Source organism: Pundamilia nyererei, unplaced genomic scaffold (genome assembly GCF_000239375.1).
Source record: "Pundamilia nyererei isolate P.nyererei 1_Seehausen unplaced genomic scaffold, PunNye1.0 scaffold00874, whole genome shotgun sequence".
NCBI lineage: Eukaryota > Metazoa > Chordata > Actinopteri > Cichliformes > Cichlidae > Pundamilia > Pundamilia nyererei.
This window is the reverse complement of record NW_005188275.1, coordinates 30387-50524: the sequence shown is the minus strand read 5'-3', so window position 1 is coordinate 50524 and position 20138 is coordinate 30387. Positions and strand designations below refer to the sequence as shown.

The 20138-nt window shown below is 45.0% G+C and overlaps 1 protein-coding gene across 1 annotated transcript; it reads left to right on the top strand.

Annotated features, from left to right (window-relative positions):
- Window positions 1-3982: 3982 nt before the first annotated feature.
- On the top strand, window positions 3983-19063 carry LOC102200755 (long-chain-fatty-acid--CoA ligase ACSBG2-like). Its single transcript, XM_005755049.2, has 15 exons — window positions 3983-4366; window positions 8016-8151; window positions 8345-8466; window positions 9616-9884; window positions 11175-11263; window positions 14350-14470; window positions 14654-14734; window positions 14822-14971; window positions 15122-15298; window positions 15715-15896; window positions 16097-16339; window positions 16425-16642; window positions 16787-16926; window positions 17128-17374; window positions 17678-19063. The coding sequence occupies exons 1-15, from the start codon at window positions 4360-4362 to the stop codon at window positions 17794-17796; spliced, it is 2301 nt and encodes a 766-aa protein (XP_005755106.1). The 5' UTR covers window positions 3983-4359; the 3' UTR covers window positions 17797-19063.
- Window positions 19064-20138: the final 1075 nt, after the last annotated feature.

Here is a 20138-nt window from a genome sequence, read left to right as displayed (position 1 = left end):
CAACCACAATCTTTGCTATGGAATTGTAAAGACAGATGGATCCACTGTGTGTAAGGATACACCTCTGACATGCTCACCAGCTGGTGTCAAAATACCTGAAACTTCAACCTTCTTTCATTGCCCTAGGATCCACCTAAGACGGTGGGTCAGCCCTCTGCAGACCCATCCAGGTGTGGACGGGGCCCAGAATGGGCATGGCGTCTGGTCATAGCCTCATACGCAACAACTGTATACTCTTATACCCTTCTATCATGGCCACCATTGAGCTTTTTAGTCACTCTGTAGCTCTTCTGCAGGATCAGCACTCCCCACCTTAATCACTGTCTCCCATGAGTTTGCTGGGGGTTGTCCTTCACTGGTTTTTGATGGGCTCTCACCTCTGCAAACCACAAGACCTGTTCTTTTTGAGATGCTCTGATTGAGCTGTCTATCCATCACCAGTTACCTTGTTGTTTCCTTGTATGTTTTTCCTGTTACCAGCACATCAGTTTGACTGATGTGCAGTGGCACATACAAGAAATTCCAGTTCTGCTTTCTTACGCACATTGTGGAGATTTTTTGGATTTTTGGCAATGCCTCCACAGACCGCAATGATCTCACACTAAACAACGATAAACATTCAGCTACAGGCATAAGCTGGGTAAATACATACAGGGAGGAACGCTATAAGTTAATCTATAATGGTATAATCCAAATGTAATAATGTAAATGTGTACATACGTAAGATACCTAAATATGTTAAAAATATGCATGAATGTACAACCGCACTGCCAAAGAAATCGCAGCACTGTGTAAAATGTGACGTGCTGTTGTAATAGATGCAGAATGTGGTTTAGCATTGTCTTGCTGAAATATGCAACGCCTTCCCTGAGAAAGACATTGTCAGGATGTATGGTAACATATAAAACCTGTAGCACTGAAGCTGAACTTCCTGATATGCGAGCTGCAGATTCCAGAGTCACTAACGGCTGATCGAGACTTTTGTTGTGAATCTGTAAAGCTTGTGGAGACACTTACTTATGTGACTGACACTGACACCAGCATTAATGGTTGTGTGTGTTATATGGTAATTACCTCATGGTCGTGTCCTGGTGTTCCACAGTACTGATTGGCAGATGAAGGGCTGATCTAAGGGCAAAAAATAAAGATGTTGTTTACACCTCAAATATTTCTGGAGCTGCAACCGTTTTATATGTAGTGGCAGCCATGACCGAAACAAATCAAATTCTGCAATTTTCTTTTCTTCTAAATCTTTGCTGTTGATCATTTATTGATCAAGGGACACAAATTGATTCTTCAAGCTACATTCATATAGTTTTATCAGTGTTCCTCCAAGAATTCAGGGACATTTGTGAATCCTTATATTGATGCTATGCTCATTATTCAATAATTGTTATTGTCTGACTGATAAACTCACAACTGGGGCAAAAAGCAGCTGGAAGTGGACACGAGAAATCAACAGTATACTGAACAGGCCAATCAGAGTAGCAGTGGGCTGTCACATGATGTGTAGTTACTTTGTTATCTTTGCGCACATCAGGTTACAATATAAATTATGTTGTAGGGTTTCAGAGAGGTTTGCATTACGATGCACCTGTAAATTCTTCTACTATACACCCCCAGCAGAAACACTGGCTTTTGAACAGAGCGCTGACAACAAGAGGAGTTCCTCTCCTCTTTAGTTAGAAGGATGAAGTCTCACCACAGAGCAGTTTTTCTGTTCATTTTAAATGAGCTTTGGTCCAGATAAGTTGGCAGCAGATAGGATTTCTGGATCATGTTCACATGTGGCTTCTTCTTTAAATGACAGTCTTAAGCTGCATTAATGAGCTTAAGATGGCAGATGTTTCTTCTTAGTAACACTTGCTCTTCCAGGCTTTTGTTGCCCCAGTCCCAACTTTTTTTTTTTTTTAATTGTTGCAGCCTTCAAACTCAAACTGAGCTATTTTTTCTCCATGAAATAGGAAAATAGTTTCTGTTCTATTGTGAATAAAATATGGATCTATGAAATTTGGAAATTTGTGTTATTTCATTCTGTTTTTATTCACATTTCCCAGCATCCCAACTTTTCTGGAATTAAATCTTTATATCACAAAGTTGTATTATAAGCATAAAAACAGACAATACTCACCACAAATGGGTGTTGCACAAGAAAATGATTTTCTCGAGGGCACTGCCTTCTTACTTAAATGTCAAATTATTTTCAAAATACACTTATATTCAAGTATGATATTGAGGTAGACATCCATTCAATCAGTATATTAGTATTAAAAATGGGCAATTTATCCTTCATATTACACTAGTCCAAAAAACATATTCTGCTTTTTACTACCGTACCCTTAAACATTAACAGTTTACAAAGAAAACTAGTGGAAATATGTAGCCTATTAAAGGTGGCACATTTAAATATATTGAACCAAATAGTACTGTGTAAAGTAAGATTTCAACTAATTTCATATTAAAATGCTTTGACATTTACAGCACGTTACAGACATCAAAGGGAAATCTATTGCACGTAACAAAAACTTCTGACAGAAACTGAGAGTCGGTGCGCTGTGCTGCTGTCTGAGAGTAGGATGAGAGAGAAAGGAAGAGATGATGCCTCTGACCGGCCGTACCCTCGGCGTGGGTTGCGTAAGCACTAATGCATTCTGCAGCTCTAGAGCATGTGCGCATGGTTGTACTGGATGAGCCGGTCCCTGCGTGTCATCTGATGCTGTGGTGTGGTGCTCGTCTCTCCCGGCGATTGGCTGATACTGATCTTTCCATAGACCAATAATGAGGGCGCATCTTCAGAGTCATTTTAAGATTCATCTTTAAAAAAAGAGAGAAGTAAGGCTCATGAAGATAATCATGTGTTAACATACGCCATGCATATCCAGGCGCATTTTATAATTTGCAAAAAAATTAAAATTTTTGAATAAAAAATATCATTAAATATTGAAAATAGGTGGCATTAATTTCTTGTGAGGTTAAATGCCCAAGTGAAGGTTTAATCCTGTGTGTGTGTGTTTTCGTGTAATTAGTCCGTGGAGGACATTTCTGTACTTTCCTCTTCCTCTCCTTGAACTGCCTCACCTCTCGAATGATGCAGGCGGGACTTCAGTGGAAATTTGCCTTAAGGAAATTCTTTCATTTATCGGTGACACCAATGGACATGAGTGAATAGTCATGAAACAACACGTCCGGCATATTTTTGTGTGTGAACCGGATTAATAGCAGCTCACTGACATTCACACTGAGCTACGGATGGATGTGTACTGTAAATTCAGCTGTGACTCCACACCCTCATTAACCTCGGGGGAAACATGCAGTTCACGAGAGGTCGTGGACTCGTTCCCCATTACAGCTTTGTTTACATATTTTACACAAGTTCAGTGTGTGTCAACAGCGTTTATCTGCATCCCTCCCATCCCTTTGTTTTTAATGCAATTAGGTTGTGACTCATAAAACCATTAATACAGGACTGGTCTGTCATGCTTAAGGTCGGAGCTCTGTGGTTTACCAGGTCACCTTTTTACTGCAAAGTCCTCATTTCTAAACGAAGTAGAGCAGTGAACTGGAGCCGGAGTGAGGATTTTTAAAAAATCCAGTTGAATTGCAGTGGAATACAAATAGAAAAGTATGAAAGTAAAATGTAGCAGTTGTCAATTTGTCAAACAAAAAGAAAAAAAACCTGATTTTCAGCTTCTTCTTTTGTAGGTGGACATTTGTTATGTTATATTTACATGTCATTAATTGGCGTCGTTGGTAAACTTTAATGAAGACGAAAAGGAGCATGTGCAGTAGTTATAATAATGTAGGTTGCAGGATGTGGTGCATTTGAAGTGCGCGTTTCTGTCCGTGGAAAGCCATGAAGCTAAAGCCAAGCACAGGCTCAGCCGCGCTAGCTGTCAGGGCTCTGCAGTTTGAACGATAGTAACCCCCCGCCCCCCTCGAGCCGGCATATCTGCGACGTGTACGCTCGATGTGAGCTCGTGCGCTCACTGCAACTTCCGCCCCCTCTGTGTCCATGTGCCCTGCGTAGCCTTGTATGGAAACCAGGTCCTGTGGTGTGAGCAGTTTGAACCAATCAGAATGGCGGTGCTGTGAGGGGGGCGGTGCGACCGGAGGAAACCGACAGGCCCCACCCTGGGTGGATTTCTTTTTTTTCAGGGTGGGTGGGACCCACGGAGCCGGTTGTGTGTTTGAAAATGAATGATCTGCTGCTTGAGTAGACAGTGGCCGGTTGGTGCGTGTTTAACGGCAAACTGAAGCCACGGCGTTAACGGAAAACACGAAGAAAAAGCGGAAGATTAAAGAAAAATCTAGTCACGAAGAAACAGACAACCAAACCGGAATAAGAATCAGCTTCCAGCAATGCAGTGTGAGTATTTGAGCCCTGTGTGGAGCTTTTCTGGTTTTGTTTTAAGCTCGGTTTCACGGCGACACATCAGGTTTGGCCAGAAACCGGTTGGTCACGATTTTTCCGTTAATAAAACCACCTGCGTGTGTGCGTGTTGCATTTACAGGCCTTAGATTGGACTCTGAATTATGATGTTTCGCCTTCAGATCTACAATTTCCTGGTTTATAATTTGAGTTTTTTATGTCTGGGTTCAGTGAAGCTTGCTTTAGACGTTAATAGGATAATACATGATAATAAATGTGTTACAGAAAAAAAAGGTCTTAAATTTACAGCTTGGGTGTGTCTAGACAACCTGCTCAGACCTGGTCTCTTCCTAAAAGGGTGTAACCCACCCAGCAGATCCATCTGTATTTCTCCCTGTAATTTGGTTCACGTTTAAAATAGCCATTAACAAAAGTCTGCTTAGCATGCAAATAGATTAAGTTGGAAAAAATGTGCCCAGTACCGTGGGGTTTCTGAGGATGACGCCCAGTGCGCGTTGCGTGGAAGGAGCAGCTGGATGGAAGCAGGAGGAGATCATTCACTGATTTTTGGGAATTCACTGTATCTGACTTTCGTTCAGAGCAGCAGCACTGTGGCTTTAGGTGAAGTGAGGTGGCTGTTACTCTGGACAAACAAATGGAGCTCGAGTGAAGAAAAATGAAAATATAGGGGGGGGGGACTTTTGGTCTGTACAGTTTAAAAGGGGATTAACCCAAGTGAAGTTTGCAAGCATGGTGGTATTGTTTTGGGGAGAGTCCCTCATTTGGTTTTGGGGCAGACACTTTTTTGTTCAAGGATTAGGGGGGGGGTTGCTGCTGTTCCATTTCTGAATGAAACAGCTGTTGCTATGCAGTACAATTCCCCCCCTAGAGTGGATGCAGCATTTTGCACAACTGTGCTGAATCCGTCAGATGATTCATCCTTGGCACTGGCTGTGCTGTCTTATGACAAGGAAACTTCATGAAAACAAAAGCATGCAGAATGGCTGTGCCTCATCAAGAGGAGCATCAGAGAGTCAGCAGTCAGTCTGATCATTGATTGGTTGGGTCTTTGGTTGTGACTTCTCAAACAGGTGCATTTGAATACGTCACCTCGGGCTATAGAAAGCTAAACTGTGGCACAGTCGTTTTATTAGCTGAGTGATTAAAAAATGTGCTCGGCAGCTCTGTAGAGCTGAAAGAACAAGTCCAGACCTTTTCTACTCAGTTAACGCCCTTTTTACTGCAAACAAATAAAAAATTAATGCAAGCATTTTCTTTGATATCTTACCCAAAATACTTCAACATGTAGACAGGAGTAGCTGGGGAATCCATCCACTGTTGTTCTGATTGGTAAACCGCCTGCTCTACTTCCTGGGCCACAGCTGCTCTGATAGTGTTGGGTACTGAATCCGTTTTAGATGGGATTTTTTCACATCCTGAAAACAAGGTGAAAGCCATCCATGTTGCTGCTGTGGTGACAGAGGCCAAACCTGCTAAACATGTACAGGTCTCCATCACACACACTGAGTATTAGAAACATTGTTGTAAAGGAAGTAAAGCCATGGCTCAATCAGTCATTGATTGACGGGTTAATCTATATCGGGTAAGAGAATCAGAGGTTTCCGGCTTGTTTCTAAAGGATATGGGTTTGTGATTTTGGTGATTGAGAGATAATTAAATGGGAAATCCACATATTTCTCATGGGTGATTATCAGAAAACCACAGAAGAAAAATTATTGATTGGAAAAACTGAAAGTTTATCACAGCAGCCGGGGAAATGTATTCTTAGCCTGCTCATGGATCAATAACCTTGTTGACCACCGATGGATGTTTTCAAGGTGTTTTTGCTGCCAGATGAACAGCAGGGGGGGTTCATACCAGGCCTGTGTGACAGGCACGCGTCTCAGGGGTTTTTAATGTGATGAAAGCTCACTGGGTTTCTAAAGGCTATATTCAGCCTTCACATGTCCGTTTGCAGACGGGTAGGGTTGATGAGCGATTGAACCTCGAGATCAGCGTCACGCTCAGAATCCTCCCCATCACGTCACAAGAACGCAGCAGTGACTGAAATAAGAGGAGGGGAGGTGATTTTGAATATCTGCCCCCTGTCAGTCCCAGGGCTGCCTGCTTGCCTCCACCTTCAGCCACCCACAACTGCAACAGAGGAATCTGCAGCTGCACCGGAGGCGATGCGTCCACAGAGAGACCTTTAAACATCCTGATCAAATCCAAATCAAGCCCATGTTTCTCCTCAGGGACATGTTTTTGGCCAAATGTGATGAATTCTTCCAGTTTAGATGCAATTCGTACATGAAATAATCCAGCTGACCTGTGTTTTATTCCACTATGGAAAGTTTAGGTTGGGAATATGTTTCAAATGTGTCACAAAAATCATTTTTGGCTCTCTGGAGCTTGTTTGTTTCTGTTTTTCCCCCCCCCCATGGGCCCCAAAAGGTGAGAAATGATGTGCTGCTGCTAGAGCAGATAGATGAAGCTGCTGGTATGTGTTTTCAGCCCTCTTACATAAACAGGTCAGTCCTGTGATTTACCAAAGAGGAAAGGGAGAGGAGGGGGTGTCCAGCTCGGCAACAGCAGTGGTTTGAATGATAGAGAGGTCTGACGTGGTTCCTGTGATGAACGAAATGGTGGGAAAGGCAGGAAAAGGGTAAGGGGGTGGTACGGTCGGCTTGGCATGTAAATCACAAGATCATTGAGGGAAGAGGGAACATGTCCCCAGTTGGGACACGCTCTAATGTCCCAGTTAGGACACGCTCTAATGTCCCAGTTGGGACACGCTCTAATGTCCCAGTTGGGACACGCTCTAATGTCCCAGTTGGGGTTTCCACTTTCTTTCTGTTGTATCTTTCAAAATTATTTCACAATCATCACCAGTTTCCTTTGTTTTTCCCGTTTCTCTTCCACTCGACACCAGGAGGGTGGAGCAGTGTAAATATTCTTTATTGAGGTGTTTTGTTGACCAAGCGCAGCAGTCGCAGTCAATTATTAGTAGAAAGACGGCGTTATCTGTAACGTGTGTTTGCTAGCCAGGCTCCATATGTTGCGTTATCATCCAGGCTTTTAACAGCTCATGAAGTCGGATCCAATCGAGCCGTTTCTTCTCGCTGTGCGATTGAGTGTGTCACAGGTCGCTCTCTGCACGTCCTGAGCAGAGATCGGCTTTTTAAATGGTCGCAATGATCTCGGTGAGATTTCTAAGCAGCTGCATTTTATCTGATCACGAGACAGAAGTCGGGCAGGTTCGTGACACTTTGCAAGAACACGGCAACTGCAAGGGTTAGGGTTAGGGTTAGATGACCTAGTGCCCTACAGGACGCACGACTTCTGTGAGTACCGCCCACTGCTGGCTGTCACACGTTGGTGTCAGCTGAGCTGTGCGCTAATTAGACAAGGAAAGCCAGATGTTTCAGTATTTGCTCCTTTGGATCTTATTTCTTTGTCAGTTATGAGTCTTTATAGTTTAAGATCTAAATAGCAAACTACTTAAATTATTTAGTTATTACAGCACAAATCCCCCAAATGCTCCACTCCTGGGATCCAGCTGGGGGAGGGGTCTTTCTCTTGGAGCCTCTCAGTCATGTGTGTAACTGTTTCCTTGTTGTGACACCCTGACCATCCTCTGTTTCAGTAACTTTGTGCGAGTCCACCAGCATGTCAGGGGTGACGGAGCCTCCCAGAGAAGTCGGTTTCCTGGAGTCGCCCTGTGTTACAGTGGACAGCGCGGCCTCCTGCGATCTCCCTCCCTCCATCTTGGACACAGCAAAGTACGTCAACACAAGTTACACGCCCCTAAAATAAGCCCCTATTTGTTTGAACTGCCTACAGAGAGGTAGTGACGGTGTTTACACCAACAACAGTTGGGATGAGGGCATGATCTTTGCTCTCAGGATTCCCACCCTCTTCCACCTGCTGACCCACACGTAACTGTGGGTTTTTTCCTCCTTTCTTTTTCTTTAGTGAGTCTTCAGAGGAAGAGTCCGCAGGGGAAGGGGAAGAGGAGACCGGCGCCCATGACGCAGCCACCAGCAGCACCAAGACTACAGAGGTCCCCGCGGAGCAGAGCTCAAACACACCAGCAGGTGAGTGCAGAGGGAGCGTGTTTACACTTTCTCGGGCGCTCCCGAGCATTCGGCGTTCACCAGGGCGGCGCTGGAAGAATTGCGATAAGCCGCATGCAGACGTACAATTAGATGACATCAGTGTCATTTTTAGGCTCAAGCATCCGTACAGATAGGTCGTGACCTCGGGTTTTATCCCATCTCTGTGCTCGCTGTAAATGCTGATGTTATCTTTTTTTTCTCCTTCCTGAGGAAGCAGAGCAAACAGACGTGAATGAACTCTGCGTTCTTCGGCAGAGCGAGCTCCACTTCCCTTTTCCTGCCTTTAAACGGTGACATTCTTTCCCGCCTCAGTGAGTGAGGAAAAACCCCGGCACACGCGTTGCTCCGCGATCTGTTTATAACCACGAAAGGGGAACTTTGCACTGTGACCCAAAGTTAATTGACATTCGTTATCATTCGTTTATAATGATTCTTAAAGAGGAACTCTTAACATGTAATAATAACTGCTGGTGGCTTTTTCATGATAGAGTATTTACAGCCCTGCTCTAAATGAATCGTAAATAGTCATAAACCCTCCGTGTGGCGCTGTTCTGCTGCATATTCAAACATCCTGCTGGCAGTTTGTCTCTGAGTGTGAGAGCAGAACATGGAGGCGGGGCTTCCCTGCAGAAACGATTACAAATCGATTGGTTTTGTTGTCAGAGTTTTGGTGCAAGTCCTCGGCCCCCTATGATAAGTGATAATCGGAGATTGTTGGCAAACAGACGGTTTTATTTAAAGATTATCTGATCATAATTTTAACCAGGAAGTCCATCGGTACACTCGCATGGCGTGCTGGAAGTTGTATTTATATTTTATTATTTATAAAGCTTTTAAAATAATACCACTTTTTGTTTTTAAAGAATGTCATATCTAGCCAACCTGAAGCGATTGCTAACTCTTGGCTGTCACTGTGACTCATGCCAGCTCTGTTACCATTGGCTGACACTAGTTTTGAACCCATGTGACTTTGTAGATTTATCGTAGGCCTGCAGCTGGATGGTATCTCCATTAACACCTTAAATAAAGGGTGTTTGTCGCAGTTTTCCAGGACGGTAGATGCGTACAGATCTATTGCCGAGGCCCGCCTTCGATCGATTCTCTGACTGTTGTTTGCACATCTTCCAGTGAGCGCCCAGCGCCCAGACTCCCTGTCGGTGCCGGCAGCAGAACCCCGTCTGTGGACGACGCAGCGCGATGGAGAGGTGAAGCTGAGGATGGAGGAGTCCGGTCTGGCCGCTGAACCCGCTTTGACGGTCAACCAGATGTTCGTCTCGACCGTGGAGCGCTACAGCGAATATACGGCTCTGTGCTGGAAGGAGGGCGACCAGCAGAAAAGCCTGAAATACAAAGATTACTACCAGACCTGCCGCACCGCTGCCAAGAGCTTCCTGAAGGTAGTTTTTCTTTTATTCTTTGGGTAACCCTGCAAAAGTTTCCATCTACGGTTGATTCGTTACTTTAAGGACATAAAATTAAGCTGAGTTCAGTTTTTGAGCAAGAATACCAAATGCTCAGAAACGGTGGCTCGTCTGTCAGACAGTGAAAGAGAATTTTGGCTGCTGTTGTCACCACAGCAGGCGGCTCCGCAGATTTGATTTGGCTGACTTTTAAACGCCAAATGCACTTCCTGTTCAGCCAGAAGAAGAAAGATAAAGATGGCTATGACCTTCCTGACCCGTGTGCTGCCTCACACAGGCAGCAACATAATATAACCAGCAGTAGCGAAGAGCTGGCGGGCACAGCTGTGCGCTACACGTGAGAGAATAACTGCAGACACTCTCCGGATCTGATTATCCCAACATTTCCTGGACGAAATCTTAGTGATGGCTCATAAAAAACGGATAAAAAGCAGATAAATCAATAAGAAGAAGAAGAAGAATTACTGCTTTCAGCTCTGACACACAGTGGTGGTGCCAAAACCTTTCTTTGCCCCCTCACCTGGGGCAGCTGGGCTTCCTCAGCATCAACACATTTCTGTTTCCAACAACAGTCCTCGAGTTCTTCGAGCCGTTTTAACGTCCGTTCGTCTTTGTGCCGAGTCTGTCTAGACAGCACGTGTCGCCGCACCAAAGGGTTGAAATGTCAGGCCAGACGGCGAGGTCTCAGCAGGACAGAGCGTGTCATTGTTTCACGTGAAACTCTGCAAAGTTAGACAGCAGGCTGACTCATTTCTACTGACACACACACAAACTCGGACGTTTCTCTCTGCGTCTCACACACACAAACCAACCTCGAATCCAACTCTTAGACCTGAACTTCGCCCTCGCTCACGATAAATAAAGCTCAGATAGTTTTTGTTTTGTGCTTGCCTAACACAGTCAGCTACACCTGATTATTATCTTTCAACAATGAATGAACGACTTGATGAATGCTGGCTGCAGCTGAATGTAATGCACAGCTAACCTCAGGTCCCACCTGCATCAGCTGGAAGACCTGACGGCTCGAACTGTCTCTGTGTTTCGTGAAAAGAACATCAGGCTAAATCTGGTGCATGTAAGCATTTGTCTGCACTCTAGTTTGTAACAAGCAGACCCTTCTGAGCTTTATCCTGTCAAATACAAAATACCCCGAAGTAATAACAAAAGGTAAATATTAAACAAGGGATTTGTAACAACAATCGCAACGATGGAAGTGAGACTTGTGCCAGATCTGCTGTGACTCTAAGTGCGCTCTGGTTTTTACAGCTCGGACTGGAGCGTTACCACGGCGTTGGGATCTTGGGCTTCAACTCCGTTGAGTGGTTCGTCGCAGACATCGGAGCCATTTTGGCGGGGTGAGTTTCATCGTCAGCCCTGAATATTTCCTTTACATGACCCTAATCCTCCTGCTCTCTGTATCTGTGGCTATCTTATTACATGCTGATGTTTACGTGTGGCAGCGCGTTTGCTGGTGTGTCCTATGTGCCAGAGCAATACCGTCTTTTTGATGGATGGTTGAAACTAAGCGTGTTCACTGGGGTGCTGCACTCCACTTCGATTCACTTTACAAGAGCTTGTGCTCATACATGCGATGATTCGATTCCTCTTCTGAACTGATCCGCTGTGGATCCAATTAGGGCTGGGCCATATCATCCCGTTCACGGTAATACCGGTGTAATGTTGGGCAATGACAAGAAAATGAAATATCGCGATAGAATATGGGTAAAACGCGCATGCGCAGTGCCTTTGTTTTCATACGCACATGGTGAAAAAGGCGACGCAGAATGAGAAGAGCGAAAGCGGATCGTTGAATGAAACAGATGAACCAGAACTGGTTTGTAAAAATGCTGCAGCTTCACTGGTGGAACTGGTTTAGCTTTCGTCCGTCAGACACACAACAAAGCACTATTTTTGGTAGCGCATGCTAGCGGGCCGTCGTTATTACCGTGTTGTTTGGAAAATACGGCGCACTTAAAATCAATCCTTTGATTTTCTGAAAGTCGACAGAGCCCCTTATAATCCCGTGTGCCTTATGTATGAACTCTGGTCGTGTTTACTGACCTCGAAACGATTTTATGTGCACGGCGCTCGAAAATCTGTCAAATGTTTCAGTACGACTTTGCTGAGCTACGAAGCCGCACCGCTTGATGGATTGTCGGAGCGTTACAGCTGTCGTCCGCAGGGATGATCTGATATCCTCGTGTCGGCGTTGCTCCCACATCATTATAATAAATGTTGTTCCAGGGTCAACATTGCAAGTGACCAATGACATTGTTGTGACGTCCCCCTTTTGTGTCTTTGAAAAATGCCGCCTTCAAAAAATCTACTTCACTTGCGAGAAGAGAAACCGCTTCTGTCCGCCCATCCGGGAACTTGAATTCTTTGCATTTCAGGATACTTTTCTTTAATAAACGGTAAGCATTATACATATCGCCCTTGCAGAGGCGGTTTCTCTTCTCGCAAGTGAAGTAGATGTTTTGAAGGCGTTTGCTTTTTTCGAGGTCGCGGATGACGTCAGGAGAAGGTGATTGGTCACTTGCAATGTTGAACCTGGAACAGCATTATTTATGATGACGAGGGAGGAGCCTCGCGGAGTGATACGTACTGTGCTTCAACATAATGTTACCGTATTGTGTGTGTATAACCTCTTTTTAAGTTTTGTGGATGTTATACATGGTTATGCTGAGGATGTGTCGGCCAGTTTCCACTGGAAATGCCTTTTGGTTAAACTGTCAGCGAGGATTTTGCATTTGCACTGTTACATTTTTATATAACTTTAATGCAGATAAAAAAACAGCTGCTTGTTTAAGTGAAAATACATAAATGTTTTTTTTCACTAATAAAGTTGTGTAGTTGTAAAGTATTTTGTCTAGTGTCAATTATATCGTCAGTTATATCGTTATCGCAAATTTTGAAATCTATATCGTGATAAATATTTTTGGTCATATCGCCCTGCTCTAGATCCAATCAGTGCATTTTCCTGATAATGCTAATGTGCTTTTTAAGGCTTAATTATCCATCTGTGTTGTGTTTGTACTCTGTGTCTGTGCACTGATCACATAACAGCAATCACAAGCTTCTCAGCTTTGCTGCATAAGTATTCACTATGAATGAACCCATGCTTGTTATCCAACACGCTAAAAAGAGTGCAAGAAATTCCAAGAAACTGAGACCCTTGAGCCAAAGTAAGAGTCTAAAGGCACTGATTGGCTGAGGCCAGATGTACCCCGGCTCAGCTGCTGACATCACCAAACATCTGTTATGCTGAACCGGGTCTTTTCACGCCGATTCTGGTGACATTTTCATGTTTGCTTTGATTCTTAAAAGTCTTAAATCTGTTTATAGAGAAGCTCATTCTTTCCACGCACTCTGATACCGATACTGTGCATGCTTAAACGCCGCTCCCTGCGTAATGATCACAACAAAAAGGTCAGCTGGAATGTCAACAAACCGGTCGTGATGAATGCAATCAGGTCATGTTTGGAAACTTCAGTTTACGGCTCAGATTTCCACACCGAAGCAAAACATTTGAATCGCATCCTGCATCATATCTCACTGTCTTTTAGAGCGGGAGCTCGGTATTCTAGTAAAACAGTGCTGTCATAGGTCAGGTGGGTTCTGTTGACCCATTTTCATCAGATTGTTAAGAAAAAGACAGACGGGGAGGACTGGTTCTCCTGTGGTAACATCGGGATGTCGTCAGGTGATCTGAATTTTCGGGCATCTGCAGCTCAGTCAGAGCAAACATTTAACATGTTGCTGCTTTGTTGAAATGCAGGGTTAAAGTGATTTGCTTTTCATTTGCATGTTGCATGTTCTCCACCCACTGTTGGGAGCAGCCCTGCGCTTCATTTTGATGAACATAGTTTCGTTTTTTACGTATGAAAAGTGCCACGAAAATAACTTCAGTCTGCCGCTGATTCAGTTCAGGTCAGTTTTATTTACAGCGACAGGCGTCCTGTAGATGTCAGTCAAGTCACACTTTCAGCAAATAACTGCGAGACTACTGATTTTCTCCTTTTTGCAGCCATTAAAATGAATGTTTAATTGCATTCTGTGTGATAACAAATTGTCTTAAAAGTCTTAAATGTACCTTGGTGAAAGCTCTCACTTGATTGGCTGACTTATACCTTTGGTCAGCAGCTGCACAGATGCAACACAAACCTGATTCATGTGCTGATGCATTTCTGATACATTTCCACCAAGAGCGCTCAATTCATCCGTCGTATGACTTGAATGCAACTCGGCGCTTCTGATTCACCTGCAAGCTTTTGTTTCCATGGCGACTGGAAGTAAATGAACAATATCTATATTGACTTATCAAATGCATATCTGCAAATGGAAGGCCTCTTAATCAACATGACTGGATATTGATTCGATTGGAACAATATAGAGAAGTAAATGGCTCTATAGCTGACTGTGTGACGTGTCTGTCTCACAGTGGGTTTGCTGTGGGCATCTACACCACCAACTCTCCTGAGGCGTGCCAGTATGTAGCAGAAAACTCCAAGGCCAATATCATCGTGGTGGAGAACCACAAACAGCTGCAGAAGATCCTTCAGGTAAGATGAGAGTGAGTTACACGTGGATGTGGAGCAACACGCTGAACAGATTTCAGGCACAGCTGAACAAAAAAACCTATAATAATAATATGTGCGTTTATTAAACCAAGCTGTAAAAGTAGTAACTTATACTGAAGGAATCCCACGAGTGGATTTACTGATCGTCTTCACATCCGTCCACAGATCGAAGACCAGCTGCCACACTTGAAAGCCATCGTCCAGTACAAAGACGAACTAAAAGAGAAGAGACCAAACCTGTACACGGTAAGCGCACAATCCCGTGCATAAAAAGAAGCTGCTGAGCACAAGAGGCACGATCGAAGTGTTTTTATTTTTCTTTGCGTGCCACAGTGGGCCGAGTTCTTGGAGCTTGGACGCGACGAGCCCGACGCTCCCCTCGATGCCATCATCGGCAGCCAGAAGCCCAACCAGTGCTGCTCGCTCATTTACACCTCAGGGACCACGGGCCAGCCCAAAGGAGTCATGCTCAGCCACGACAACGTAAGCTCCACCCATCCTCACATCCTCAGGAGCTTTGTGAGGGAATGTGCCTCTAATCAGTTGATTAGTGTTGATCTACTGTTACAGTACAGATGTGAAACACTTGTGCGCCCACAACAATCACAGCACCTCATCTTTACTCTCTCTCAGCTAACCTGGACCGCTTACTCCACCGCCAAGCATGTGAGTCTCACCGCGGCTTCCCAGGCTCAGGAGGTGGTGGTCAGCTACCTGCCTCTGAGCCACATCGCGGCCCAGATGGTCGACATCTGGATCGCCATGAAGATCGGAGGGGTGACTTACTTCGCTCAGCCCGACGCCCTGAAGGTGAGACACACACCACAAACGGACAACACAAACACGCCGGCGCCCGAAATAAACGCTCATCAGCCCGTTTAATAGGTTCACCTGCACAGTACGGTCAATATAACAGGCCTGCTGTACGGTCATGGTTCTTTGTGGCTGCTATAGAACAAGAACCAAGTGTCTGATTACAAATACCCATCAGTAATTTCAATGATGTAAAATTAAGTAACCCCCCCTCCCCCGTTGATCACCCTCACATTTGCACTACAGCAATTTTAGCCTGTAACAGAAAAGTAGCATAGCGCCCCCCTCTGGTTCCTCACGTGGCTCTGTAGTCCGTCTGTTACACAAACGGCTTCTGTTTCTTTCACACTTCCTCTTTTTGTGCAAGTTGTGAAAATGTGTGATTTTTATTTGTATTGTCCTGTTTTTTACAGGGTTCGCTGGTAGACACTTTGAAGGAGGCGCGTCCGACGGCCTTCATGGGCGTCCCACGTGTCTGGGAGAAGATGCAGGAGAAGATGAAAGCTGTTGGAGCAAAGTCTTCCACCGTGCGAAGGAAAGTGGCTGCCTGGGCCAAAGACGTGGGTCTGCGGACCAATCTGAGCAAGCTCAACCAGTAAGTATATGTTTTTGTTTTTTAAGAAGGGGCTGAGTCGTTTCCTCAGAGGTGGGAGGTTCCTGTTTCAGTTTGCTGAAATGTTCTTGTCTCACCGCAGATGCAGGATTGTTGTTGAAACAACTATTTATTTATTTATTTCCATCAGCTGGGATAGCCTTCCACCTCACGCTGCGTTCTCTTTCACTCTTTCTCCCCAGGAATTCGGCACCAGGCAGCGCTCCGGTCAGCTATCACGTAGCCAAAAAGCTTGTGTTCAAAAAGGTGCGTAAGGCCCTGGGCCTGGACCGCTGCACCAAGTGCTACACAGGCGCCGCCCCCATCACCAAAGACACCCTGGAGTTCTTCCTCAGCCTCAACATTCCTCTTTGCGAACTGTACGGCATGAGCGAGAGCAGCGGCCCTCACACCATCTCCCGCCACGATGCCTTCAAGCTCACCAGGTACATTTTTCTCTTTGCATTGGTTTGACGGCTTGCAGGGAACGACTGATACTCGCTGGTGAGTTACACGACTGCTCTCTTGCAGCTGCGGTATCGAGCTCCCAGGGTGCAAAACAAAGCTGCACAACAAAGACGAGGAGGGAAACGGCGAGATCTGCTTCTGGGGACGCCACGTCTTTATGGGTTACCTCAATATGCCCGACAAGACAGAGGAGGCGCTGGACGCGGAGGGCTGGCTGCACTCGGGTGACCTGGGCAAGCAAGACGAGAACGGGTTCCTCTTCATCACCGGGCGGATTAAAGGTACTGCCTGAGCTAAATCGCACTCTGCTGGAACTGTACCAGATTTCTATTTATCTATTTAAATGAAGAGCATCAGTTCTGCTTTCAGTCTTATATCCTGTTACAGGCCGATTGCTTCAGGTTTGTTCTTCTCTTCGCTCACAGAGCTGATCATCACAGCCGGAGGCGAGAACATCCCTCCCGTCCCCATAGAGGATGCGGTGAAGGAGGCCGTGCCGCTGATTAGCAACGCCATGCTGGTCGGAGACAAGAGGAAGTTTCTGTCCATGCTGCTCACCATCAAGGTAAAGATTCAGACAGTGAGAACAGGGGAGGAGTGAGGGGGGTGTCAGAAGCTCACTGCATCAGTGCATCTGCTTTAACAGATAGTGAGGACAGGAGCACTGACACCTGGTGGTCGCTTTGAGAAACTACACAGTTGGGATTTTCAGAATTGTGCTGTTTTGGTTACTGATATTTATTTGATTTTTTTCCTCACCCTCCAGTGCCAAGTGAACCCAGACACGGGCGATCCACAGGACGAGCTGACGCCAGAAGCTGTGGAGTTGTGCAGGCAGCTGGGCAGCAAGGCCACGCGCGTCTCCGAGATCTCAGGCGGACGAGACCCTGCGGTCAACGCTGCCATCCAGGAGGGCATCAAAAGAGTCAACGAGAAGTCCACCTCCAACGCTCAGCGCATTCAGAAGTGGGTCGTCCTGGATCGAGACTTCTCTGTCGGCGGAGGAGAGCTGGGTGAGCGAATGCGCGGTTTATTTTATTAGACAACGGCTTTGAAACGACATTTAATAAGATGATGATGATGGTTTCACATCCATTTGTAGTCACAGTTACTCACATTTGGGTATTTCCTGCCTTTTTGGAGCTAAAACACATGTGATATTGAGTACGGTAGCTCAAATAAGTCCGTTACAGAGAAACATAAGTTGCAGCAGGCCGGGAGGATGTATGTGGTGATGCGCTGGTACGGCTCAGGCTGCAGTCACTCTACACCTCGCAGGAGTTAAACAGCACGAATCCTCTTTGCTCTTCCCGCAGGCCCCACCATGAAGCTGAAGCGGCCGGTGGTGATGAAGATGTACAAGGAGCAGATCGATAACTGTTACAAGGACGTGGCGTCTCCAGCAACCCCCGACAACCCGCTGCCACCCAAATAGACCTGCTGGGACCATTTGCATCATTCAGTCCACTGCTGGGTTCCTCCTGTATTTACTTTTTTTTTTTTACTGCCTTAAGTCACGCTCAGTCTGTCTCAGTTTACATTTATGATTGTTGTCCAGAACAGAAGCCAAATGAGGTTAAATTGAGCTTATTTATTTGTATTTCTGGAAGGACCAGTGACATGTGATCGATGAAGTAGCAGCAGCTTTACGTAAGGAGCTGCGACGCGAACCGGAATACTTGATAACAACAGGATGTTTTGGGGGTTTTTATGAATAATTTGTGTGTATTTATTTTCACTTTACCAAAGTTTGTTTACCAAATGAGCATCGGATGGAGTGAAATCCCACAATCACACGTTCACATGTGCTTAGTGTTTCTCTCGTCTTTGATTTCGCTCCTTTTTGTTGTTTTTTGTTTTCTAAATGTCAAAAATGTTCTGCTGTTGAATTTCAGCTATCGTTCTCAGTATGTCATGAAGCCATATCTGTTGCATTTTGGTGTCTGTCAGGTATTTTGATTTGTGACCTTTTTTTTTTTTGTGTAATACTGTAAATATGTTTTACCTCCTCGTTTCTTTTTCCCAGCCATTCGGTCGCGTCAGGAATACGTTTATTTTGCACTCACATGGAGATGAAGTAAATTGTACATAAGTTATAGGACTGTATTGTCAGTTTATAGCAAATCTTATCAGCTGCTAGCGGCCTGTCGCCACAGCGACATTTTGAGATCGCCTACCATCGGCCTCGTCTGCGATGTGACACAAATTTGAAAGCAGCTCTTGCACTCCAAAACAGGTCATCTTGTATATCTTGTAAGATTAGTATATAGCAGGCGTGTGTGGCGCACTCCCAGCAGAGCCAAACTGAGCTTTGTGGTTCATTTATGTTAAATTTTGGGGTTTGTGTGTTTTGTTTTAAGGATGAAAAACAAAGGGAGGAAATGACGGTGATTCAGGGGGGTCGGGTGAGTGAGGATGGGCTGATGGAACACACCAAATGGCCTTTTTAGTTTAATCCGTTGCCTAAAAAGGTTAAAAGAATGCACTTGCATTGTGACTCTTCGCAGCAAACGGTTCAGTGAGGGCTCACAACACCCCTGACAGAAACCTGGATCTGCCTGAACCTAACAGCTGTTTAGTCTTAAAGAAGTCTGGGTTGAAAGAACAGCAGCAGGAGAGTGAAGCAGGCCTGCTTGTAACGACGAAAATGTGAATGTGTGTCTGATCAGTTGTGGAATAAATTGGAACTCATTACGCTACTTTGTGAAACTTGTCCTTTGTTTTGTTTTTGTAAATGTAACGCGGAGGGTGCAGACAGCAGGCGGGGCTCTGATGATGATGATGATGCACCTCACAATCAGAACAGACTCAGACATAAAAAAGAAAGGAGAGCCGACGGCCTCGTTAAATACGTGGCACATGTGAACCGTTTCTATGCTATTCGGTGTGCCGACAACCATAAATAGGCTGCTCGATAATATTTCCTCCACTTCTGTGAGATCGTCTCTCACATCTCGTATTTGTGGCCACAAAACCCACGAGCTTCTAATGCTAAGCGGAAACGCGGGGAGAGAAAAAACGACGTGCTGCAAGTTTCATTCTTGCAGTGGTAGCAGTTTGTCATAGATGCTATTACTAAAAATCAACCTGCAGCACAGGATGGTTCGCTTTTGCAGAGGCCGATCTCTTAGGTTTGGATTCTGTAGTTCGCAGACGTTCTGTTTCTTATTTCCTCTGATGCTTTTCTGCTTTTCGCATCATGAAGCAGCTTCTGTCAGCAGGTGCACGCAGCCGAAGAGCCTTACCGCACTCTGCTCAGGAGGCTGCGTTGCCATGGTAAACAAAACTGAACAGCAGAGAATCTCCAAGGCGACAGCTGCGATATTCGTGCAACCACGGAGTTTATTCAGTTACTTCATAAGCAAGTGAGGGACTTTGTATAAGAACGGCTGTAATTCCTAAACATTTAATACAAAATTTATGAAAAAATAAAGCTGAAAGTCTGCGCTTCACGTTGACTTGTAAAAAGGAAAGAGTAAAAAAAATTGACCCAACTCTGTTTCTTCCGTTTCACTGAAAATCCTGAACATTTATATTGTAAGTGAACTAGAACTGTGTCACCACGTGATCCAGCTCCATCATTTGTCTTATCTGACAATGTAAATGTACTGAACAGTAGTAATGAACACATGCACACATTCATATTTAGTTTCGCAGCTGTGACACTTTGCAGGATTGGCCACAGTAGTGCTGAATTATCACAAATAACAGGATTTTTACGCAAACTGTGCTCATGCGTCTCATCAGCTGGATAAAAGGGCGGAGGTTATCTGCACA